General features: G+C 60.9%; 1 protein-coding gene across 1 annotated transcript in view; it reads left to right on the top strand.

The window, feature by feature from the left end:
* The window catches only part of WDR27 (WD repeat domain 27), a 41,247-nt gene extending 17,626 nt beyond the window's left edge, over positions 1–23,621 (top strand). Inside the window, exons 17-24 of the mRNA XM_054722607.1 lie at positions 562–683; positions 1,641–1,774; positions 2,577–2,674; positions 3,648–3,769; positions 4,894–4,991; positions 6,610–6,712; positions 8,267–8,365; positions 23,403–23,621. Of these exons, the coding sequence (XP_054578582.1) occupies positions 562–683; positions 1,641–1,774; positions 2,577–2,674; positions 3,648–3,769; positions 4,894–4,991; positions 6,610–6,712; positions 8,267–8,365; positions 23,403–23,453 (827 nt within the window). The 3' untranslated portion in view covers positions 23,454–23,621. The remainder of the gene's footprint in view (positions 1–561; positions 684–1,640; positions 1,775–2,576; positions 2,675–3,647; positions 3,770–4,893; positions 4,992–6,609; positions 6,713–8,266; positions 8,366–23,402) is intronic.
* Positions 23,622–25,683: the final 2,062 nt, after the last annotated feature.

The following is a 25,683-nucleotide window of genomic DNA, read 5'->3' as shown; positions in this document are numbered from 1 at the left end:
ACTTGAGTCGGGGGAGGAAGCAGTGAGGTTTAAGCCCTGACCTCCGCTGAGCCTGTCCCTCCACCCAGCGTGGGGTCACCTGTGGGCCCAGAGCTGTGGCCGGAGACCAGTTACACGTGGTGACTTCCCGTGGGCGGGCGTCCCTCTGGTGTGTGGCCTCGTCAGCTCTTTGCCGAATGGGTGAGGGAGTCAGGGTGACCTGAGCCAGGAGAGGGAGCCGCTCGGCTGGAAAGAGGGTGCGTGTGGAGGTCCCGTAGCTGGACGGTGGGTGGGGCTGCCCTCCCCTGGGCTGTGCGGGGGGCAGCACCTGGATCTCCAGGCACCCGGGCACCTGGACCTCCGGGCACCTGGGCACCTAGGCAGTGGTGCAGAGCCTCAACTGCCATTACCAGTGACCATTGTCAGCTCAGCAGCAGCGAGACGGAAACTCCCTGAAAGGCCACCAGGGGGCAGCAGAGCCATCTTTTCTTGGGTCCTGTCAGAGCTGATCAGAACCAATCAAATCAGACCTTTATCTCCCGGTCCCTTGGTCCCCCCCCCCCCCCCCCCCGTCTCCTTTAGGTCACGATGGGGCAGTGAGCGCCCTGGGCTGGAGCCACGACGCCCGGTGGCTGCTGTCAGCCTCCCTGGACGGGACCGTGAGGGTGTGGTCGGCCCGCAGCCGGGAGCCCGCCCTGTGCCTGGTGAGCGGTGATTCCTGGCGATTTTGGTGGCCAGCCCTGCCACCTCGAGGCCAGGGAAGCCCAGTGGGGCAGGCAGACCCTTCTCCACGCCAGGAGGTGGGAAACGGGGAGACCAGGAGTTTGCTTCCGGCCCTGAAATTAGTGACTGAACTGTTCTTAACACACGGTGGACACACGTGTAACACACACATACATGCAGTGAAACATGCCTTTCGTTTGTTAAGGTCTCGAGATGGCAAAGCTGTTAACACTGAAACCTTTACGTGTGCGTCGAGTATGAGTGCAGTGGAGGCAGGGACAGCGGCCCAGGGCGTGGAATGGGGAGGAAGTGCCTTTTGGGGAGAAAACAGCTGGTTTCCATGAACCTGCAGGTCATTCGGAAGCGGAACGGGAGGAGAGACGGGAGAGGACAAGAGGGGAGGTGACAACAGGACCCGAGAGCCTCGCCCTGCCAGCCTGCCAGGCTCACTGCAGGAATGGGTGGCGCCAGGAGGCCTTGGGGGGGACACAGGCTCCGGGGTCGGGCGGTGGCCCCGCTTTCAAGGAGCCCCTTCCTTGTGGGGGGTGTTACGGCCGCATGTGTGGGCTGTGAAATGTGGGCGTGGGCCCCTCAAAACTACATTTAAAACCTGTGTAAGATTTTGGCTTTAACAAAATCCTTGATACTTAATATCTTTGCTGCCAAGTTTTACGTGTCTTTTATTTTAAAGTTTTCAATGGCCAGACCTCAAAACACTCATGACAGAAAAATCTAGTCACAGCATCTTTTAGAAGGAGGGAGGGAGAAGGAACTGGTTGAGCAGAGACTGTCTAACGTTTAGAACAGGCGGATGCCAGGTGTGAAGATGGAAGAACGCCGGTTAGAGCGGCGGTGCTTATCCCAGTGGGATAAGCGTGAGGGCGACGTGAGGGTAGCGTGTGGGTAGCGTGTGGGTAACGGCGTGACTTGCTTTGCAGGGCACAGACGTGTTCCCGGAGCCGGTGCACCACGCGCAGTTCTACTACCTCGATTCGTTCATGCTCGTGTCCTCGGGCCCCGAGCTCCAGCTGCTCAGGCACCAGCTGGACACCCGCAGAGACGAGCTGAAAAGGTGGGCGGCCCCCGGGGCCTCGTCTCTGCAGTGGGAGGAAGCATTTCAGCGACAGGTGATGTGGGAAGCAATGTCTACACTGACGCAGTTTCCATCCAAACGGGGGGGCCTCATGTTACCGCGGCGCGGGGGGCTGCCTCCTGCTTCCACGCCCGTCCTGAGCTTCACGCCCGACCCCGGGACTCCGCCCACTTTGCCCTGGAGCCTGAGCTGCCCCAGCTGGTCCCCGTACACTGGGGTCCTTCCTGCCCCCGGGTCACCTGTGTCGCCCACCTCCATGCCTGGCTCTGCGTGTCCTGGCCCAGACCCCACCCCGCACTCACCTGTCCGTCGAAGGTGGGCTCATGGCCTGGTTCTCCCTCACTGAGCCCCCAGCAGCTCTGCCCTGTCACCTGCTGTACCTGCCAGGGCCCCAGGCCTCCCCCACCGGGCCAGGCTGGCCACCCTGACTCAGCCCCGCCCCGCCTGGGGCTGTGCTCCGCGCAGTCCGCGCCACGGCCGAGACCTGCCATGAAACCTCTAGGAAACATGAAGGTGTTCTGTCTGATTCCCGCGGGATGCCTCCGAGGCCCGCGATTAGAACGGGGAGGGAATGTGCTTTCTCACGGACAGCAGTGCCGTGTTTGCGGCGGAGACGACGGTATTTTTCACGAAGTTGTAAGTCAGTAAGGTGGCTGACTCACGTTCCCTCGTCATGAAACGTGATTAAATTGGGGGTAGGAACACTTTTTCAAAGTTCAGCGTTTCACAGTAGGACGCTTGGCTGTGGAGGGAAACGGGCTGATCTTCTTGTCTGTTCCAGATACAAACCGAGGAGCAGGTGCACCCGCGTGTTCCGGCTCCCCACGACGGGGGCCGCGGAGATCACCGGCCTGTCCGCCCCCAATGAGTTTTATTCCCGTATCCTTTCTCCTTCCCGAGGGCTGAACTGATTCTGCACGATGTGACGGTTCCTCTCAGCAGTGAGAGAGCCTCAGAGAGAGCCTGGGCCAGCGCGCCTCTGACCCGCAGCGGCACACGCGGTGTCGGCTCCGCGTCTGGGACCGCGTGACGTAGTGCAGCGCCGCTGGCCGTGGGGCCAGGCCCACCCCATGTGCCTCGAAACAGCTGCTATTCAGCGGGACGTAACACAGAGCCCAAAGCTTTACTTTTTTTTAGCTTTTAGGCCTAACACTATCCTTTTCCATTAAAAAGCATTGATTTAAAATTACTTAGAAGCAAAAATCAAAATCTTGAGGAATCTATTTTATTACTTTTAAATTTATTCAGAGGCCTCATTTGAATTCTTTTGCAGAGTTCTGTAGTTGAAATTTCCTAAGGACTGGCCTATGGTGTTAGGAGGTTCTAGAATATTCTGTTAGATATGCGTTATTTTTGTTCCCGAACCTTTTGCTAAAAACAGAACTGACAGCCTCGCCCTGCGTGGAGGTTCTGCTCTGCTCTCCGCGTGGGGCCACCTCGTGCCCCTCCGATGGCGCTTTTCAGGGTTCAGGTAGATGTCCCTGCCGTCTGGCTAAGCACTGGCAGTTGGGTAGTTCACGGGGTCACGTGACCCTTAAGTCCATGAATGGTCCTCAGATCCCACAGACCTGTGATGTGTCCCGGACGCGGCCACTGCCAGCCTCAGACCGGCTCAGCGCCAGCCCCTCCTGCACACGCAGCGCGGCTGAGCAGCTCCGATATGAGTCTTTCCCGGGCGCCTCGACCCTCATTTATCTCATGGTCTTTCACCCTGAAATCTGCTCTGCCCGGACCTCCCCTTTGTCCTCAGCCCCCCTCCCCCCCCCGGCTTAGAGAGGCAGGGCCAGCGTGGGGAGCGGGCTGAGACCCCGCCTCTGTGGACCTTAGAGAGGCGTTCCCTAACAGAGCCCAGACCTGGTGCTGGCCGCCAGCCGGAGCAGGACAGTGGAAGTCTTCGACCTCAACGCGGGCCGCAGCGCCGCCGTGATCCAGGGAGTCCATTCCCGGCCCGCCCACCAGATCTGCCAGAACCAGGTGAGTGAGGTTGGGCCTGCGCAGCGTCTGAAACGCCATGTCCAAGGCTGTCACCCGTGCAATTGTGAGACGCAGTTTTATGTTTCCCACCAAACCCAAGGCTAGTCCCTGTCGACCAGGAAGTCGGCGAGCCTGGATGTGGGGCCCTGGAGGCATTTTCACGTCATCGGAGGTGAATGTGTGTGTGCTGGGCTGTGGTGGTTGCACGAGCCGAGCCTCGCTGGGCCTCCCAGTCGAACCTCCTCACTGAGGCCTGGCGAGGGTCGGGCAGCCCTGACGGCGGAGTGACGGCCGCGCAGGCTCCACAGGAGCGCGGGGCAGCCGCCGGGCCAGCAGCTCCTATCGGGACCGGCGGGTCGTTTTGGCAGGAACGGCTTCAGTGCCCACAGCCTAGGCTCGGGCTTGGCTGGGAGACGGGCATTCAGCTCGAGGCACAGTCCCTTCAAAGGGCACGTTGCTCCCCAAAGCAGTGTGGGAGCCTGGGCGCCAGCCCGTCTGGACGGCAGCTGCAGGTCTGACCTTTGGTGCGTCTGGCATGCTGCAGGTTAGGCCGAAGGCATAGCTGAAGTCAGGCCGTGACCCGGGAACCGCGTCTGCGTGAAGTCCTTGCGGGCCACAGGCTGTCATCCAGGCGTCGGTGCCTCGTCCGGGTCCCTGCACCGCCCATTGGAGAGGGGCGTGATCCGGAGGGCCCGGGCCACAGGGAGATCTTCCCCGTGCAGTGACCGGGCAGAGGCAGGTCCTCAGGGAGCAGCGCGCAGGGGACCTATGCCGACGCCCGAGTCCTCACACGGGCGCGAGGGCCTGGGATGGCAGGTCATCGAACACGGATGGCAACCTGTCCTTTCCAGTGCACCTGGAGAGCTAATGTCTCCGTCCTGCGACCTTCCTCCTGGCTTTCCGTGGAGGAAACGTACATCGCTAAGCTTGAGGTCACAGTGCACCGTGGGTAATTAATTGTTCACATGGAAGCTTTTGGAGTCCAATTAGGAAGTTGTTATGAGTAAGGGAAAAGCTCCTGGGAATGTCTGTGATTACTTGGATGTGATCCTGCTGGCTGTCGGCAGCGTGGTGGTGACTAGCTCGGTCTCTAGAACACGCACCTGATCCCCTTGCACCCACAGGGGTCGCCATCCACCACCCAGCCACCTCAGGCTTATAATCTGTTCGCAACCACCGCCGTGGGTGACGGGGTCCGGCTGTGGGACCTGAGAACCCTGAGGTGAGGCCGTCGTTCTGTGCAGGGGCAGGTGTGGGGGCAGGTGTGCGGGGGCAGGTGTGGGGGGGCAGGTGCGGGGGGGCAGGTGCGGGGGGGGCAGGTGCGGGGGGGCAGGTGCAGGAGGGCAGGTGCGGGGGGGCATGTGCGGGGGGGGGCAGGTGCGGGGGGGGCAGGTGCATGAGGGCAGGTGCGGGGGGGCAGGTGCAGGAGGGCATGTGTGGGGGGGCATGTGTGGGGGGCAGGTGCTTGTGGGGGCAGGTGCGGGGGGGCAGGTGTGGGAGGGCAGGTGCGTGTGGGGGCAGGTGCGGGGGGGTAGGTGCGGGGGGGCAGGTGTGCGGGGGCAGGTGTGTGGGGGCAGGTGTGCGGGGGTAGGTGTGTGTGGGGGCAGGTGCGGGGGGGCAGGTGTGCGGGGTCATGTGTGGGGGGGCAGGTGTGTGTGGGGGCAGGTGCGGGGGGGCAGGTGTGCGGGGGCATGTGTGGGGGGGCAGGTGTGTGTGAGGGCATGTGTGGGGGGGCATGTGTGGGGGGCAGGTGCTTGTGGGGGCAGGTGCGGGGGGGCAGGTGTGCGGGGGCATGTGTGGGGGGGCAGGTGTGTGTGAGGGCATGTGTGGGGGGGCATGTGTGGGGGGCAGGTGCGGGGGGGCAGGTGTGTGTGGGGGCAGGTGCGGGGAGGCAGGTGCGTGTGGGGGCAGGTGCGTGTGGGGGCAGGTGCGGGGGGCAGGTGTGCCGGGGGACATGGAGGAGGCCAGGACCGCAGGGCGTGTGTCTATTGAAGTGCACGCTGTGAACTCAGATGGACAAGGTTGGGGGAGTCTGTTTACACTGACCTTCTCAGAAAAGTGACTTACTCCCGGAAAAGGTCACATAAATGCGGAAAAACCACAGCTTCTGGTCTTCCCTTTGAGTGTTGGCTCTGGCTGTCCCAAAAGGTGGGCGATTTTTTCAATAAATCCAGCTCCATTTCCCTTACTTTTGTTTTAAATTTAAAATATACATATATTTTTATTGATTTCAGAGAGAAAGGGAGAAGGGAGAGAGAGAGAGAAATATCAGTGATCACTGATCGGCTGCCTCCTGCATGCCCCACACTGGGGATCGAGCCTGCAACCTGGGCATGTGCCCTGACCAGGAATCAAACCGTGACCTCCTGGTTCACAGGTCGATGGTCAACCCCTGAGCCACGCTGGAGGGGCTGTTTTTGTGTTGTTGTGTTTTGCAATAAACAAGTCTAACAGTTGGTTGTAAAACTTAACCAGCCTTGATAGAATGTTGCACCTTCCAACAGCCTTTGAATTATTGATTTAAATAACTTATGATTTTAAAAGGAGGTTTTTATATTTTTAAAGATCTCCAGAATATACTTATCACTTAATAGTCTTCATATATAAAAAGTTTGATTAATGTTAGTTTGGTCATCTTTGAGAATTTATGGTTTTGAAGTCTTTTAATTACCTTTGAGGATCTCTAGAATAACCTGCTCAGTGTCTAATAATCTTCACATATAAAAATGTTATTAGTTTGTTCATTTTTGTGAAGAAAAGCAACAGGTCAGTATCCTAATTTGGGTTAAAAATGAAAAAAATAATTTTTACTCCTGGTGTTTCTTTTATTTTCCTCGTAGGTGTGAGCGCCGTTTCGAAGGACACCCGACCCGCTGCTTCCCGTGTGGGATTGCCTTCAGCCCCTGCGGGCGCTTTGTGGCGTGTGGCGCGGAGGACAGACACGTACGTGCTGGTCTTAGTCCCAGGAGCTGGGTGTCCATGTGGAGAGGATGACGTTGGTGCACATCCTTCCTTCCTTCCTCACTCTGACTCACTGTGCGTGACATGCCGTGTTTTCTCTGACCTCCCAGATAGCGACATCTATATATATAAAAGCCTAAGCAACTGTTCAACCATTCGACTGGTAGCTATGATGCGCACTGACCACCAGGTGGCAGACACTCAACGCACATGCATGGGAACATGGAACAGACTGATGAATCTCAGAGGGAAGTGGGGAGGAGGGATGGCGGGAAGAGATTAACCAAAGATCTTATATGCATACTAGAGGCCTGATGCACGAATTCATGCACTGGTGGGGTCCCTCAGCCTGGCCTGCAGGGATTAGGCCGAAACCAGCAGTCCAACATCCCCCGAGGGGTCCCGGATTGCAAGAGGGTTCAGGCCAGGCCGAGGGACCCCCACTGGTCATGAATCCATGCACCGGGCCTCTAGTTAATAAGTAAAGAGACACATACCCTAGGATGGATTTGGAACAAATACTAATTTTATCCATTTGTCTTTAACCTCTTTGGAAAGGTCTTGTGTAGTGTCTTAGGAATGTGGTAACAAATTACCCCAAACTCAGCAGCTTCCAGCAGCAGACCCTGGTCCCTGCAGCCTGGAGGCCCCGGGTCCAACTCAGGTGCTGGGAGATCGCCCCCCCCCCCCACCCCCAGAGGCTCTAAGGAGGGTCCAGCCCCCTTGGCCTGGGCTTCTCTCAAGGCTCTGCCCCCTCCTCACACTGCCCCCTCCTGGTGGGCCTCGAGTCTCACCTCCTCTCTCGTATGAGGACACCCCAGAGCCACAGGAGCTGTCCCCACGGCACCGGCCTCGGCACGGCCGAGGGCCCCGAGCAGACTGCCGGCCCCTAGCCCTGGCCTCCTGGCCTGTGGGGTCGGGACCATCATGCTGTCTTCTTCATTGGCTGTAGAGGGTTCGGTGAGGCAGTTACATAGCAGTTGGTGCTCAGTACGTGCTTGCTGCGGTCACTGACCCTGTGCTTTACAGTCAGAGACGACAGATGGATAGAGGAGCCGCAGTTCCCGCGTCTGTTTAAGCGGGACCGCAGGCAAGCGGGGAGCCTGGCCTCGGAGCCTCCAGAACGACCGAGGGCGTTGACATGGGGTGGGGACCAGAGGTGACCCACATTGGCAGCCACGACAGTTTGGAAGCCCTTGTGGGCGTGGTGGGGACCTGAGGGGCCGACCTCTCTGAGCCTGGGGCCCGGGCTGCCTCACCCGACCGTGCTGTCGGCACCCCCTGCTGGCCACCGCCGAGCTGCTTGCTGAACCAGCATCCTTCGCCGCACCCCTGGCTGGCGGTTCCCGTTGGCGCTGACTTGGCACCAGGGACCATCCGCTGAGAGGCCGGGATACAAAACCTGACTGTCCTTCAAATGACCGCTCCCAGCGGGCTCTTGGGCTCGGCTGCTGCAGGCGATAGAAACCCCTCCCCTTCGCCTCAGCTAGCTGCGTGCTGGCTCTCCCCACAGGACACCTCGGCCTTGTCTTCCAGGCGTACGTGTACGACGTGGGCTCCAGCACCTTCTCCCACAGGCTGCCGGGGCACACCGACACGGTCAGCGGGGTGGCCTTCAGCCCGTCCGCCCCTCAGGTACAGTCCCCAGGCCGGGGGGCCTCTCCCCACAGGCCTCGCCTCGCCTTCCGTGTCTGTCAGACGTGGTTTAGGTGAGGTTTCTGCTGTGTGAGACCACGTGCGGCTGGGATTGTGCGCAGGGAGACGAGCCTGGGAAGAAAAGCCTCGGTGTCTCCTTCCGCTGCTGGGCCGGCAGCTCTGGGAGCCCCGAGGGGTCGGGGCTCTGACGTGGACCCTGGTCAGAGCCGAGGGCGGGAGCAGGACACACGTGCAGGACCAGGGCGGGAAGGGGAGAAGCGGGACCCCAGCTCAGGGAGCTGGCGCGATGGGGAGAGATTAAGAGAACGGCAGCGGCTGCACATCAGCCGAACGGAGCGCATGGTCTCGTGTTCAGGTGCAGAGGGAGGGGCTCCAATGGGAGGCGTGGAAACGTGGAGCATCATAGCGAGTCGTCGGAACATGGGTTTCACGCTGCTCCTTTAAGTTTGAAGTGTGACTCGGAGAAGGTTATCGTGCGTGTGCTGTGTGAGGCGGAACCGCGGCTGCTCGCTCGCGCAGGTGGGTCCTGTTCGCCCGTGCAGGGCAAGGGCAGTGTGGCGCCACATTTGCCGCCTCGTCTAGTAAATGTTGGGAAGTGCATCAAGCTGTCCTGCCGGTGACCACAGAGCTCCCCTGGGGGGCGGGGCGAGCAGAGCCCACCTCCGAGGTGTCAGGAGCAGGGACGGGGAGAGGGGGGCCCAGCGCGCCCAAGAGCAGCAGAGGCCCAGCAGCTCCGGCTGCGAAGGAGGAGCCCAGTCCTGCCCGCAGGGCGCTCCGGCCCAGCTCTCCTGTGGGCTCGTGAGACAGGAGTCGCCCCTTTGAACCTCCCGCCAGTCTGCCCTCCACCTGGCAGGGACGGTCCTTTAAATTCCTTCCAATGAAGCCAGCCTGCGAACGTGGAAAACAGGTGTTCTTTCCTCATGGTTTGGATTTTAAATCTTAAAATAAGGAACAAAAAACTCATTTTGATTAAACTCAGCCTTAAAAATCACGTTGATGGGAAGGATTTTTGCTGCCACATCTACTGGACCAGTTTTTCCTGCCTTTTTATCTCTGGTCTTTGGCCCCTGGATTGCACGTTATTGGGATTTGCCCGACGTGCTCCGTGGAAACGGCCTGGGAGAGCTCGCAGGCACCGGTGACCGCAGCTCGCAGGCACCCAGCTGGGAACACAGGCCGGTTGTGTCTGACGTGCTGCTGAGCGTGGAGGCGTGCAGGGTCCCTCTCCAGCCGAGTGTTGGCTCCTCTCAGACCTGTGTCCCCAAGGCTGTCCGCAGGGGCGTGGCCAGCCCTGTGGGCCTGTTTCTCGTGTTTAGTAGACGCGTGTCCTCGGTCGGAGTCCGTGGCTCCCGCGCTGGCTGCACTCTGGGAAGCTCGCTTAGCCAGTGCCGCCTCTGGAGACCCCTGAGGTCGAAGTCTCTGTCCTGGCCGTGCGGCCGGGGTCCGAGGTCCCGGGGCGGCTGGTGAACCCTCGCCTCTCGGGTGGCTTCCTGCCGTAGCTTTGTCTTTGCTCACGCCTCTGCTGCCTCTGTGCTCCCGGCCGTTCCTCACGAGACCGCTGTCCCTCAGCCTTTGCCAGGTGCTCCGCTCTGTCCTCCAGACCCAGATGCCTGTCCTGGTGTTCCCACCTGGAGGCCTGCAGCCCCTCCTGCCCAGTACTTGGAATCCAGGCCAGCTCCTCCGGCCTCATCTGACCCCAAGACCCGTGACCTGTGTGCTCAGTGCCGGGCTGGGGCCTGCACTCACCGGCTGAGCGTGAAGGCTGCGGGGCGAGCCCTGCGGACTCGGGAAGGTGCCACGTGCCCAAACGCAGGTGCGCCCTGACCTCGGCTGGCGACTGTGGTTCGGAGCTGCTCAGGGATCCTGAGGGAGAAGGCCTCCTGCAGAGCCAGGCTTCCTCACTGAACCGGAGCTCAGTGCTCCTCTCTGCTTGGAGCCTCTTGGCTGTCGGCAAGGACGTTGTGAAGGCGGCCAGGACTCTGGCTGCGCGGGGCTCGCTCGGGGAAGCTGTTGGCCACGAGGGCGGTGGCTGGTCCACATTCGTTTGAAGGAACGTGCGTCTGAGGGAAGGCTGTGGGCTCCACGGAGACGAGAGCTGGACCTGGGGGCGAGCGAGGAAGCTGCAGTCATCGCTCATTCGTCAGGAACACTCGGCGCAAATATGCCTGGAAACCGCACCCCGACCTTCCCCTCGGCTCCTCCGTTGCCCACTCCCCATTCACCAGAAGGCGGGGGGCGGGGGGTTCAGGTCTGGGTGGTCCTAGGTCAGGCAGACAGCACACGGCCCAGCCGTCAGCCGCACGTCCAGCCCCAGCGCACTTGGCTGAAGCTGCGTGAGCACATTGGGAAGTTAATCGCCTCGTTTCCCAGGGTGCGGTGAGCGCCTGGAAAGCGTCTTGCTGCCTTTAATGTTGCCGTCGGCTCCATGATTTATGTCAGATCATGAAAGAAAGAAGGAAAAGACCTTCTAATAGACGAGTCCACTTCCCCTGTTGCTGCATTTAAGTGTGTGAAGTACTTCCTGGTATTCCTGTATCGTTCTCACACCTTTTATCGCCCGACTAAGAAAACCTAGTGATAGCTGTTTGAGTCTTAAAGGGAGTTACTAAAGGGGAAGGTGGGTGCCGAGCCTGCCCTGCTCCTCCTCCACACGGATGCGGGCGTCTCTGCTCACGGTGCTGCCCGCAAGGCCACGCGGTGAGAGCCTGTCGTGCTGGACGGGCCACAGGTCACCTGCTCCGTCTGCAGCCCCCTGGGGCGCCGAGCCCTCGGCCTGCTCCTCACGGTCGTGCTGGCCTCGCGTGGGACTCCGTGTTCCGCCTGTGAGCCGGGACCTGTTTTGTTTTCTACAGAAGTCATCGCGTGAAATGAGACTTGGAGCGGCTCGGAAGAATTCAGACATTCATAGATGTGTTGCATACTTAAATGTTCTCATAGATGAGTAGGAGATACATAACTTCAGCTTCTACCCGGATGAGACGTTTGTATGCCCAGACGTTAGAGTATCTGAAATTTCGAAGGAGGGAAGTGAGGAGTCAGCGCCAAAGCTGAGCCAGGAAGAAGAGAAGACTCCAATGTCTAGACTCCGGGACGGAAGGGGGACGTGGCTGCCAACCTACCAGGACATAGAGGCGCTCGGGTGATGGGAGATTCCTGGGAAGACACAGGTTGTGGAGAGAGATCAAGAACGAACAGAAGCTGCAGTAGTTGTATGAAAGTAACGACATTAAATTGTAATAAATAATAACAACAAGTGTTCACAAAGCAAATCCCAGGATGAGATGACCTCATGGTGACCCCACTAGACATTTAAAGGAGAACTGATCTTGCTTCACAAATGCCTCCTCAATCCCTGAGGTCGATATCACTCGGATTAAAAAATCAGCAGAAAATTAGACAAATGTCTTCTAAAAATAGCTGCAAAAATCCTCAGCAAATTATTAGCAAATCCAATCCAGCAACATGTAAAGGTTACATACCGTCAGCATGAGACTTAGCCCAGGGACAGAAGGCTGGTGTAACGAACAGAAGTTAATGTGCGTCACATCAATCGGTTACCTGACAGACGTGAGCACCTGTTTAGGAAAGACTGACTCACGGCAGCGATAGGACTTCCTCCACCGATGCCGCCATCTCTGACACACTCCCGCCGGTGCTCTTAGCGTGAGAGGCGACACTTCCCGCAGACGAGGAAACAGGCCAGCCGTCCACACCCACCACTTCTCGCGACGGTGTGGGGTTCTCCCCCAGATCACACGTGCGCGCACGCTCCCCAGAGGCCCAGCGCCAGTTGGTGACTCGTGGTTGCGTGTGGGGTTGTCGGCTCCCTCAGGCATCGGGTGAAAATAAGCGCCGGTCATTGCCGTGGCCGGGCCTGGGCTCTCTTCCTCCCAGGTCGCCCGTGAGAGCAGAGTTCCTTTCTGTAGCCATTGCGTGTGGCCCCGTCGTGGTGGGCGGGACGTGGACCTCAGCATTGCGTGTGGCCCCGTCGTGATGGGCCGGACGTGGGACCACAGCATTGCGTGTGGCCCCGTCATGATGGGCGGACGTGGACATCAGCATTGCGTGTGGCCCCGTCGTGATGGGCCGGACGTGGACATCAGCATTGCGTGTGGCCCCGTCGTGGTGGGCGGACGTGGGACCTCAGCATTGCGTGTGGCCCCGTCGTGATGGGCCGGACGTGGACCTCAGCATTGCGTGTGGCCCCGTCGTGGTGGGCGGGACGTGGACATCAGCATTGCGTGTGGCCCCGTCGTGATGGGCGGGACGTGGACATCAGCATTGCGTGTGGCCCCGTCGTGATGGGCCGGACGTGGGACCTCAGCATTGCGTGTGGCCCCGTCGTGATGGGCGGACGTGGACATCAGCATTGCGTTGTGATGGGCGGGACGTGGACATCAGCATTGCGTGTGGCCCCGTCGTGATGGGCGGACGTGGGACCTCAGCATTGCGTGTGGCCCCGTTGTGATGGGCGGGACGTGGGACCTCAGCATTGCGTGTGGCCCCGTCGTGATGGGCCGGACGTGGACCTCAGCATTGCGTGTGGCCCCGTCGTGATGGGCGGACATGGGACCTCAGCATTGCGTGTGGCCCCGTCGTGATGGGCGGGACGTGGACCTCAGCATTGTGTGTGGCCCCGTCGTAGTTGGGCGGACGTGGGTCCCAGCGCCAGCGGTTTTGCCTCTGATCTCCGTCTGACGGGAATGTCTGACCTGCTAAACCTGGTCCTGGCCAGGCCTGCTGTGTTAGGGACCCGGGTTGCCATCAGGCCCCACTTTGTCAGGGACCCTTTTGGAGACGGGCAGGCTCGGCCCCTGCCCGGTCCCTGCGTCACTCCCTGCAGAACACGGTCGATCCCCATCACCTCGGGGCAGGGAGGCGGCTCCTGTAGATCTGTGACTTGCTCCTCTAACCGCCCCCCGCACCCCCCCGTTTCCTCCCACATACACCCCAGTCGCCCTAACGCGCTGGCCTGTCCTGGCCGCGCCCCCGCACACGAGAGCCTGTGCAGGAGCTGCCTCTGTGTCTGGGGAAACATCTCCCCTCCCGTCGTCACCCAGCTCCGATCGTCATCTGGGTCCCCGCCTCCCAGGGCGTCGTCTGCTCCGCCCAAGCCCCTCCTGGAGCTGCTTGGTTCGCGGAGCCAGTCCGCTCCGCGCGGTCCGCTCGGTGAGGTCAGTGGTGCAGTCCAGCGCTCTGCCCGCACACGCCATCCGCACACGCTCCTCACACATGCCACCCGCACACGCCACCCGTGCCCAGACCTGGGTGTCGAATTGACGTCATAGTCGGGTGGCCCCGGTGACAGGCAGGGTCGCTCCCCTTCCAGGTGTCCCTCGGTCCCAAGCAGCTGGCGTTGCTCACGTGGCCGTCCTGGGCCTGGGTTGCGGCATTGCAGGGAGTCAGCGTCCCCTCTCATCCAGTCAGCACTCGTGTTGTGACGCCCAGGACGGCAGTGCGGTGCCGGGGGAGGTGTGTGTAGCTCAGGGTCAGACGGGACCGGTGGGGAGGAGGGAGGGGCCGTGTTCGCTGTGGCCCCTCGGCCGTGGCTGTCCTCCTGGTTGAGTGGCCACGGGGTTTCCACGGCAGCGTGCCGGCCCGTGCGTGGGGCAGGGCGCCTGGGTTGCCGGTGACACATTTGCAACTGTTTGTGCTGCAGCGTTTGAGCCGAGGCCACGGAAGATGGTTCCCATTATCCTCGGTGGCGTGGACTGAGGTCTGGCCGGGTCTGTTCTGATGCTCTGGCCCAGCCTCCGGCGGGCTGCGTGGCCCGGCCCCAGCTGGCTGCGGTCACGGCGCAGGAATGTGGCCGCTGGCGGTAATTCCAGCTCGGCCCCATTTCCCTGTAAGTGATTTATAAGCCCAGCTTGAAAAATTCTTGTTGAAATAGGTTGCAGCATTTTAGTTCTCAGCACACAGGGTTCCTCTCACACATACTTCCCTGTAGCTGTTGCCCAAGGCCAGGAGGGCGGCGGGTTACACACCACAACTAGTTTCTATTCCAGGGCAGCTAGTCAGCGGACAGCTATGTGACGCCGAGGAGGAGGCACCACAGCCGTCGTCCCCTGAAGCCACACGGACGTGGCCTTTGCCTGTGGGGCGATGGGCTCAGCAGCGGTGACTCATCCAGGGGCCGGCCGGCACTCACTTCTGCTTCCCTCACTCAGAGCCGGAGCCCACGGAAAAGGCGGTCCCGTCCGATGAGGAGCACGGTTCCGCCAGGATTCAGTGCGCAGCCTCTGCGGGCATCGTGGGGAGTCCAGAGGCACCCACCTCAGGGACGCCTTGGGGGTCATTCTAGCTTCAGAAGTGATGTTCTTTCCAGATGGTTCCCACTTCTTAAAGGGCCAGTAGAAAACATGCACGAGCAAGACAAAGCGAGCACAAACGGGGGACACAGCGTCCGTTCTTGGTCACTCGCTTCCCGGGCACAGAGGTCGCCGCTAACACGTGTGTAAACTCGCAGGCTTTTCCCAAACATGTGCGCGCACAGGTGTGTACAGACACACGCACGTGCACGGCCTGGTTTCAGCCTGATTTCCCACCTGATGGGGTTGGGTACTCGGCACCATCATTGATGGAATTCACACTTGAGGGGCGTCTGGTGGCTTGGCCGGGGCCCGGCTATGGGAGGCGCCCCGCGGCTGTTTCCCCAGAACGCTTTCCGACTGTCATTGCCGAGTCGGAGCCCTCACTCTTGAGCAGCTTTTAGCAAACATTGCCGAGTTCCTCCAACAGGTGTGGGCCACCTGTTCGTCTCCTAATGGAGCACGAGGGAGGTGTGGCAGCAAACAGGGACAATTGCTGTTTAAACGTATTGGCTGCAGGGCGCAGGCCTGGCTGGAAGGGCCCGCACGGAGCGCGTTTCAGTTCTTCTGGGCGAATCGCCTCCTTCCCCCTCCCGCACACACGGTGGCGGCCTCCAGGGGAGCTGGGGTCTCAGGCGGCGAGCGAACGGACTCCGCTTTGTCTCCGGGCGTTTGTATTCCACTTCTTGTGAATTATTTATCCGCCTGTTTTTATTCGGGATCAACTCCTTTCCATATCTTAGCGATAATCTTTGTGTTTATGATATTTTGAAAAAAATCTTAAGATTTGGTTTTTTTATTAGGCTTAGGAGAACTTCCCCTAAGAGGATGTGTTCATTATATTTTCCTACTGTTTCGCATGGACGTAATCTGTTCTTAAATTTTATTTAAAGCGTCACCGTTGTGCCTGTGCCTGTGTGTGGCCCAGGGGACTGGCAGCGCCCCGTCACTCCCACGTTCCTCGGGATGAGCAGTGCCCGGCCACGTGTGAGGGTCTCAGCTGCTGCTTCACACGGCTGTCCCCGCCCTCAGAGCCCACAGGCTTTTATTATGTGGCTTCACAATAGTTCTCCTCAGCAGCCCCCTTTTCATAAGGATTTACATAGTTCTTCCAAAAGGAATGACATGGTGCAGCATTTCAAGTCTCTCTAGGAGTAGGGAGAACCCCCTGAACCCACCACCAGCCCCCTCGCCCTCGCCCTCACCTCCGCGTCCAGCCCTCCCCTCAGGGAGAACCCCCTGAACCCACCACCAGCCCCCTCGCCCTCACCTCCGTGTCCAACCCTCCTCAGGGAGAACCCCCGAACCCTACCACCAGCCCCCTCGCCCTCACCTCCGCGTCCAGCCCTCCCCTCAGGGAGAACCCCCTGAACCCACCACCAGCCCCCTCGCCCTCACCTCCGCGTCCAGCCCTCCCCTCAGGGAGAACCCCCGAACCCTACCACCAGCCCCCTCGCCCTCACCTCCGCGTCCAACCCTCCCCAGGGAGAACCCCCGAACCCCACCACCAGCCCCCTCGCCCTCGCCCTCACCCTCACCTCCGTGTCCAACCCTCCCCAGGGAGAACCCCCGAACCCCACCACCAGCCCCCTCGCCCTCGCCTTCACCTCCGTGTCCAACCCTCCCCAGGGAGAACCCCCTGAACCCACCACCAGCCCCCTCGCCCTCGCCTTCACCTCCGTGTCCAACCCTCCCCAGGGAGAACCCCCTGAACCCACCACAAGCCCCCTCGCCCTCGCCCTCACCTCCGCGTCCATCCCTCCCCTCAGGGAGAACCCCCTGAACCCACCACCAGCCCCCTCGCCCTCGCCCTCACCTCCGCGTCCAGCCCTCCCCAGGGAGAACCCCCTGAACCCTACCACCAGCCCCCTCGCCCTCACCTCCGCGTCCAGCCCTCCCCAGGGAGAACCCCCGAACCCTACCACCAGCCCCCTCGCCCTCACCTCCGTGTCCAACCCTCCCCAGGGAGAACCCCCTGAACCCACCACCAGCCCCCTCGCCCTCGCCCTCACCTCCGTGTCCAACCCTCCCCAGGGAGAACCCCCGAACCCCACCACCAGCCCCCTCGCCCTCGCCTTCACCTCCGTGTCCAACCCTCCCCAGGGAGAACCCCCTGAACCCCCCCCCCCCCCCCCGCACTGCAGCCAGTCCAGCTGCGTTCCATCTGTGAGTGTCTCGGAGGCACTTGATTACGTAGTTTGTTGAGACTTGGCTGACACGGCACGAAACCCACCCTTTAACTGTGCGGTGCGGTTGCTCTGACCATGTTTAACTTTGTGCAGCCGTCAGCAGTGCCCACGCCCGACACGTGACCCACGGAACCCACACCTGGTGGCAGGCACCCCGCGCCCCGCGCCTGCCAGCACTGATCTGCGTCTCCGGACCCGCCTTTCTGGATGTTTCCCGTCCGGGACCTCCCTGCTCGTGCCCTTGGTGCCGCGCCTGTCACTCAGACCCACCCCCGGGGCAGCCCGCCTTCCTCATGGCTGAAAGGCCGCGTGGTACGGGCCTCCCTCTGCTCCTCCCGCTGTAGATGGCTTCGGGTGGTTTCCACTGTGGGCGGCGCTGAGTGGTGGAAGCTGCCGTGAAGATTCACACACAGGTTCTGTCAACGTCTCGGCTCACGGTGAATGCTCCTAGGAGTGGGCTCCTGAGTCCGGGGCCGTTCTGTGTTAACCGCTTGAGGAGCTGCCCAACTTCGCATGGGGCTCCGTGGTTTACGCTCCACATGCAGCTCGAGGTCCCGAGAGCCCCACGGAGTTGCCGGCACTTGTTCCTGCCTGTTCCCCGGGAGCCATTCTGGGGTGCACAGTGGCAGCTCGTGGCTTCAGTGAGCATCCCTGCACGATGAAGGACGTTGAACACAGGTCATGCGTTTTATGGTCCATAGCTCCTTCGGAGAAATCCTGTTTTGGGAGAAATTCTATTCCAGTTCTTTGGAGACATGGCAGATGTCCCACCCATTTGCTGCAGGGGTTCTTTCCTCCAGGGAACGGTCTGACCGTGTGCTGTGACCGTGTGATGTTAATTGCTGCGTGCTCAGTTCCGTTCCAGCAGGTGGCTGCTGCGCCCCTGGGGACCCTCACAGTGCAGCCGGGAGCTGCAGAGTCCCCACCTGGAGCCCCCACCTCCCCCTGAATCATGAAATGCAAGAAAATGGCTCTTGTGATGCAACAGTAAGAGCTGAAACGCCTTTCTATTGTCTCGCATGTCCTTGACTTCATGGAGGGATTTTCTCAGTCGGCTCCTTTGCCGTGAGAATTGGTGGTGGCTTTGCCATCTCTGGCCTCACCGTTACTTAGTTTCCCACGTTCACGCTCCCGTCTCTTCACCTGCTTTGCTTTCGGACGTAGAGACGCCGTCGGGCTGGCCAGCCAGGCAGGTTCCCGCTCCTTCCTCTAAGATCAGACATGAGCCCAGCCGCTGTCTCTGACATCTCAGGAGGCACATCCACAGCTCTCTCCCTCTGTCTGTCTGTCTCTCCCTCCGTCTGTCTCTCTCCAGAGAGACTCATGAGCAGCAGCGCCCTGACAGTTAACAGGTGACCTTTAACGACGGGTGCTTGACGGGACCCCGAGAATACCCTGCGTTCACGTAACACGCGAGATCAAGGCTGACGAGGTTTGAGAACGTGCTTGGCTGTCCCATGGTCATTGTCACACGGGAAACCGCGTGCCACGTGCTGACCCACAGGGAGCGCGGCAGCCAGCACACGCCCTTCCTGGCGGTCTCACGGAAGACCTGTCAGGTGCCACGAGAAGCAGGAGGAAAAGGAGCCCGAGTCACTGGTTCCCACAAAAGCCTTGGGGAGCGTGAACGGGGAGCGTGAGGCTCCCCCGAGACCCATCAGCAGTGCGAATGCTCCCCGAGGGCAGGGTGGGCGGGGCCTTCAGAAGGGTCAGGCGCTTCCTCACGAACTCCGCGGCTTCCCCTCCACTCAGCCACCGCCTGGTGGTTGATGCATTTTCACATCCTACCCTGACACCCCCCTCTCTAACCCACTACGAACATTTTGTTTATTTTTATCTCAAACAATTTTGAGGAAGGAAAAAGGCTTCACATTTTTAGACTCAGTTTTATTGCTAATTTGTTTTTACTTATATTTCTTTTTTAAAATTTTATCTTTGTTTTTTAAACTATTACAGATGTCCCCTTTCCCCATTGACCCCCTCCACTCCCTGCCCCCCCCCCCGGCCTTCACCCCCTGCTGTCTGAGCCCGTGGGTGAGGCGTAGATGCTCTTCCCTCTGAGATCCTCAGTCTGTTGCATGTTTTTATGTCTCTGGATCTATTTTGTTTGTCCATTGATTTTGTTCATTAGATTCTACACATGAGTGAGATCATGTGATACTTGTCTTTCTCTGATTGACCTGTTTCGCTTAGCATGATACTCTCCAGGCCCCTCCATGCTGTCTCAAAGGGTGAGAGATCCTTCTTTTTTACCGCTGCGTAGTATTCCCTGGTGTAAATGTACCACGGCTTTTTATCCACTCGTCTATGATGGGCACTTGGGCTGTTTCCAGATCTTAACTACTGTACATTGTGCTGCTATGAACACAGGGGTGCATACAGTCTTTCTGATTGGTGTTTCGGGTCTCTTAGGATATAGTCCTAGAAGTGGGATCCCTGGGTCGGATGGCAGTTCTATATTTAAGTTTTTGAGGAAACTCCATCCTGTTCTCCACAGCGGCTGCGCCCGTCTGCATTCCCACCAGCAGCGCACGAGGGCTCCTTTACTCCGAGTCCTCGCCAGCACCTGTTGTGGCTTTATTGATGGCAGCCGTTCTGACAGCTGTGAGGCGTGTTACTAACATTTTAGACCTGCATTTTGTCTCATTTATTAGGAGGCCTTTCCTTTAATGGATTAGGAGCTCAGCTTGCTATACCAGGGATGTCCTTAAGAATAGGTTGTTTGGCCTTTAATTTTAGGGCTTTTGGCTGAAAACGTGTTCACTGGATCGATACGGGTTTAAAATGATGGGGAAAGGAAGTTCAAAGACTAGCATGTCATTGAGAATCGGTCTTTCCCTCACGTGGCTGTGGGGATGCTGGGCAGGCCCAGGAAATCACCGCAGAAATCAACAGTGTGAGCAGCCACATGTGCCGACACGACCCCGAGGCATGAAGCGAACCCTCTCATCTACTTTCCAACAAAAGGAGCAGGAAGCCCGCAGCCGCCGCGGAGACGGGGAGGCCCTGGGAGCCTAGGAAGAACCCTGTTCCCCGAACCCGCGCTCGCTCGCTCGGTGCTTCCCGGAATTGTTCACGCGGGAGGCCGCCATCTGTCCTGGGCCGGAGGTCGTCCCCGTCGGAGCGTCTGCTCACAGAGTCCTCCCCCGCACCGGCGCTGCCAGGCCTGATGGAGCCGGTGCTGTCGTCAGGCTGCTGTGACTGCTGGTCACCGGGCTCAGCTGTCCGAGGTGCCAGCCCGGCCAGGGCCGCCCGCTGTGCCGGGAGCGGCTCCGTCCGTGACGGCTGAGAAAGCTGCTCGTCGGAGTCGGGCCCCGGACTCGGATGAACGGCACCTTGGTCCCCTGGGGTGTGGGTGGATGGAGGCAGGGGTGCAGGAGGGGACCCCGGACAGCGGGGATGGCGGGTGTCAGCGCCGGAGTGGGTGTGGACGCCGCCCAAGTCCCACACACCCACCTGCCAAGTGGCGGGAGCCTCCCTGCCTCCTCCCTGGGGCGAGCACAGCCCAGGTGGCCTTGGCCCGGAGTCTCTGTGGGTGTGGGTGTGGGTGTGGGCGTGGGTGTGCGCCCTGGGCGGCCCTGCCCTCCTGCACGTGGACGTCCCAGGGCAGGGAGCACGGCCTGGGTCCCCGCCTGGGTCCCCGCTGGGCGCTGAGTCACCGCCGTCCACCCGGCAGAACCCGGGACGGAGTTCCTGGAACCGCCGCTGCGAGCAGCCAGAGGCGACCACAAAGCGTTCCCACATGTCGGACTGGCAGCAGCGAGTGGAATGTTTACCCTGGATCCGGGCGGAGGGGGAGTGGGATTAGGATGAAGTCGCGGGGCGCTCGGCGGGGCCGCTCCCGACCATCTGGGGAGCAGAGCTGCTCGGCCGGAAGCTCCGAGGCTGAGCGCAGGCCGGCTCTCGCTCTGATCCGAAGGGGAACAGCCTCAACCCCGAGCCGCACGCCGTGGGCCTCAGCGTTTCTCCCCTGAAGCCAGTGAGCAGGGCAGCGGTGCCCGAGGGCGCCTCCCCACCCGCCTCTGCCTCAGGACGTCTTCACAGGGAACCTTCCAGGCTCTCAGTCCAAAGTAGCCCCTCCCTCTCCACCCTGTGGGTGTGGCTCCCGGAGGGCCCTGCATGAGGGCCCGCCTGGCGGGGCCGCAAGGAGGGCGGGGGGGGGGGGGGGGGGGGGGGGGGGACGGGGGGGCCAGGGGCGGGGTCCTGTCCTGCGGCACCTGCACCGGCTCCGGCTCCGGCTCCGCGTCTCACCTCAGTGGGAGCCTCAGGACGTGAGGCAGCCGGGCTTGTCCCGGGGGTCACCTCCGTCCTCCTCTGAGGTCAGGTGGTCTGAGCGAGATCACGTGTCCACAGGAGCAGATAGCGGGACAGGATGGAGGACTCGATGAAAGGAAATTAAAAAAAACCAAGGGCGTTGAAATGCCTCAGGGGCAGGCACTTAAAGGGCCGGGACAGGGATCTCCCTTTAGCTTCAACCCGACCCCGATGGGGGAGCAACTCCTGCAAGAGGGGGACGAGGCAGAGGCCGGGACCACCCCACATGACTAAGCTCCGAGGCCACAGCTTTACCGAGTGACGGCTGTGGCCTGGCTTTGCTCCTGCCGGCTCCTTCCCCAGGCCCGGCCCTCACCGCTCCGCTGGGCACCCAGAGCCCCACTCGAGTCCACCAGCATCCAGGCAGGCTCGGCCCCGCCCCGTGCTCCCTGCACCCTTCCTGACCCTCTGAGTGCACTTGGGGCCACAGGGGGGTGGGCCCCCGATGGCGTCTCCTCCCATTCCTGTCAAAGCAGGGTTCCCGCGCTCAGAGAATGAAGAGATGGCCTCAGCTCGGGGGCGTTGAGAAGCGGGGGCTGGCGTGGCTGTGGGGGACGATTACCAGGGAGCAGTGACGGGAGCAGTGACGAGGGTGGCACCTGTGAGGTCAGAACTCACAAGTCCGCTGCATAGACAGCCTGGGCGCCGCCTGGGCACACGCCCAGCTCGCGGCCCTCTGCTCTGTCACGTGCCCTGACCAGGACCCGGCAGGACCTCTTGGTGCCCAGTTCACCGCTCAGCCACCTGAGCCCCGTCCCGCCTGCTTGCTCGTCTCCTGGCTCCACGGGACCTGTTTTGTGTCCCTGTGTCTCTCAGGGCTCCCTCCTGCCTCCCCGTGGCCCATGGGGCTCCCCGCGCCCCCCTCTCTCCACCGTCACAGACACACCCGGGGCGTGAGGCCCTGAGGTAAAAGGTCAGATTCGTAGAGAAGTTCAAAGGAGATGGCGGGGAGGAGAGCTAATGCCTTCGCCCCGGGGCTGTGTGGATCCCCTTCTCGGTGGCTCGGGTGTGGAAGCGACGTCAGCTTACGCATGCCAGGGCCTGTCTGAGCGACTGGAACAGACAAGCCCCTCCCTTTAACACGGGGGGGGGGGGGGGGGCATTGTTGCCTCTGACGGAGGCCAAGAAAGAACATTCTTAAAGCAGCTTTGCCCCGTCTGAGGGTCAGGGTCTCGGGGGACCTGCAGATGCACAGCCCCGCCTCGTGCTAATGCTGACCCGCCTGCACCCCCATCACGGCGGCTGTGCCCGGGGCCCTCCTGCACCGCCCCCCATCACGGCGGCTGTGCCCGGGGCCCACCTGGACCCCATAGGGCTGGGACTCAGCCACCAGCCCGGGGTCCTAAGAAGCCTGATCAGGGACAAGCACTGTGACCACTGTGCCCGGGGCCAGCCCCCTGGGGCCACAGTGTTGCTGACCCTGTGCCATCCTGGCCAGGGCACAGCTTGGTCCCAGGCCCCTGAGGCTCTCCTCTCCGCACGCAGGGGCTTTGGGTTGGTGACACGGCGCACTTGGGCCCCTGGCCAAGGTCGAGGCTGGTTAGCCGGACACCCGCGCCTCCAAGGGGCACAAGGGAGGGCTGCTTCCTTCACAGTGCTGCTCCCAGCCCTGCCACCCCAAACCCAGTCCTCTAACCCCCAACTCAGTCCTCCTGGGGGGCCCTCCCCCCGTCATGTGGGGCCCTGCCCCCCTCCCCCCTCCCCCAACACTCTGGCGGAGGTCCCTGAGGCCTGGGCATACTCACCGGGTCCTCCTGCCCCTGAGCTGAAGGGCTAGGGGCCTAGGACCTGCTCAGCTGCCCCGGAAGGAGGTGGGGGGCCAGCGGGGTGGGCAGGACTGGCTGGGGAGGGGACTGGACCCACAGGAGGGCGGGCACCCGTGACCTGGGAAGCCCCGGTGCTGCCCTGAGCCCGCGGCAGCTCACAGCGGAGACCTGGGGTGGAACTGGCCCTGGCGAGACCTCTGGGCGTGGCGTGGGAGGCGGGCAGGGCCGAGGGGCAGGCAGGTCTGTGCCGGCTGCTTGATGCAGCTTGGTCTGTGCTGTAGACCAGCGGTCGCCAACTGGTGGTCCGTGAGGTCCGTGAGGTCCGAAAGGTTGGCGACCGCTGTTGTAGACAATTAACACGGGGAACGTGCCCGCAGCCCCTCCCCTCACGGCCCCCCAGTGACGGAGGCCGAGCTCACGCATCTCTCCTCCTCCACAGCTCGTCACCGCCACCCTGGACGGCAAACTCCAGCTGTTTGTAGCCGAGTGACGCTGCCCTGTGCGGCCAGGCCCCGACGTGTGGGTGGGGCAGGGCTGCAGGCTCAGGGCCCGGCTGGTGCTGCTGTGTCTGTGCCCACGGCCCTGGTTCTGCTGCTCACGGGACCCACGGACCCACGGTGCTGCCCTTCCACGCAGAATGCGGTGAAGTTAAAGCCGATGTTCCCCAATAAATAGCCTTGTGTTTGCTTACAACCGAGACTCTGCAGAGAGAGAGTGAGAGTGAGGGAGTGAGGGAGTGAGAGAGAGAGAGAGTGAGAGTGAGGGAGTGAGAATGAGAGAGAGAGTGAGAGAGAGGGAGTGAGAGAATGAGAGAGAGAGAGTGAGAATGAGAGAGAGAGGGAGTGAGAGAGTGAGAGTGAGGGAGGGAGGGAGTGAGAGAGAGAGAGAGTGAGGGAGAGAGAGAGAATGAGAGAGTGAGAGAGAGGGAGTGAGGGAGTGAGAGAGAATGAGAGAGAGTGAGAATGAGAGAGAGAGAGAGAGGGAGTGAGAGAGAATGAGAGAGAGTGAGAAAGAGAGAGAGAGTGAGAGTGAGGGAGTGAGAATGAGAGAGAGAGAATGAGAATGAGAGAGAGAGTGAGAGTGAGGGAGTGAGAATGAGAGAGAGAGAGTGAGAGTGAGAGAGAGAGAGTGAGAGAGAGAGAGGGAGTGAGGGAGGGAGTAAGAGAGAGACAGAGACAGGGTGGAATGGGAGGGACTCCCTTCTTGGTGGTGAGAACGAGGTGCCAGCCCTGACTACGCCCGAGCTCTGCTGGGCACCGGCCTCTCCCGTGGCCTCCGTGTCTGCGAGGTTTGCTCTGGGCCTTCCGCCCAGGTGCTGGCAGAGCCGGAGTAGAGGCCCCTCCTCAGACACAGCAGTTTCCGGGGAACCATGCACGGCCCCGCCTCTGAGGGTGCCCAGGTCTCAGGATGCTTCTAGAACAATCCCGACCCCGTGTCTGACACCCTGGAAGGCACCCGTGTCAGGGCCTCTGCGGAGGCCTGGCCTCACCCGGGAGGCCCAGTGTCACCCACCCATCTGGGGACCCAGGGCCTCCGTCCCCCTGGCCCCTCCCCCCACCCCGCCCCGGGTGCGCCTGCCATCTCTGCCCAGGAGACACCACAGGCTCCCCCCGGCTTCTGGTCGTCACACACACCACAGTGCACACACTGTTCTTGCAACGTTTGTGAGAAGCAAAATTTAGAATAACTCATTTTTGTTTTTCTAAGATGAAGAGTTATCTAGACATTTTCATCCATTTATAACATTCCATTTATAAACATTTTAACCTTTTAAATATTCCATGTGTAAACATGGTTTCCCACTTACAAATTTCCCCTTGGAAAACCCACGGAAAGGCATTCGTTTCCATACAGAATTCACGGGCGGCGTATCGGGCCCCCGGTGGAGCGGGAATGGGCAGGCCGGCGACAGAGTGATGGGGACCTCGATGAGAGAGGCCCCACGGTGCCTCTGGGCGGGGGTGGGGAGGGGAGGGGAGGGCGCAGAGTCCGGGTGGCCGGGGGCTGTGGGAGACGTTGGGGGTCTCCACCAGTGTCAGTCCCGTGGGACGCACGGTTTCACACGCCCGGGGCTTCCCGTGATTTCTCGTGTTCTCTGAGCCGAGCATCGTTTCCCATCACTGCCTGCTCACCCCCAAACTGGGCTGAGCTGACGGGGGGTTCCCTCCAGGAAGTGTTTATAGGCACTTGGGCTCCGCTAGGCTGGGCCCAGGCCTGAACCAGCCTTCGTGCAGAGACGAGAGCCTTGGCCCTGCTGACCGGGAATAGTAACCGGGAAACGTGTACGTCCCGGTCGGTGGGTCGGCGTCCCGGTGGGTCCCAGCCTCCGAGTGTCCGCGGGGGAGAGGGAAGCTGGGTCTTCGGGGCGGAGCTCAGAGCCAGCGCTCGGCGTTGGAGTCGGGACCAGCAAGGCCAGGAAGCGTCTCAGTCCGGCTTTTGCAGCATCGCGTACGTTTTGGGGTGTTTGCATCCATTTCTGTTGTTTGCAGGTCCTTTACAATCCCCTGTGGGCTCCTCCGTGGTGAGGTGGCAGGTCAGGCGTGTGTGCTTGAGTCTCATCCCTGTGAGTGCCCTGCTGCAGGCGGGGGCTGGGGCAGGACAGATACGCGGGGTGACGTGGGGTGACGTGGCCTCCTGTGTTCTGGTCTGTCCGTCCGTCTGGTCTGCGCTGTGTCCGCTGGGCCGGGGGGAGCCTGTGAGGTCAGTCCTGGCGGCTTCGG

The sequence above is a fragment of the Eptesicus fuscus genome, chromosome 10, assembly GCF_027574615.1.
Source record: "Eptesicus fuscus isolate TK198812 chromosome 10, DD_ASM_mEF_20220401, whole genome shotgun sequence".
Lineage (NCBI taxonomy): Eukaryota > Metazoa > Chordata > Mammalia > Chiroptera > Vespertilionidae > Eptesicus > Eptesicus fuscus.
The sequence above is the reverse complement of the archived record's forward strand: the minus strand, read 5'-3'. Positions and strand labels throughout refer to the sequence as shown.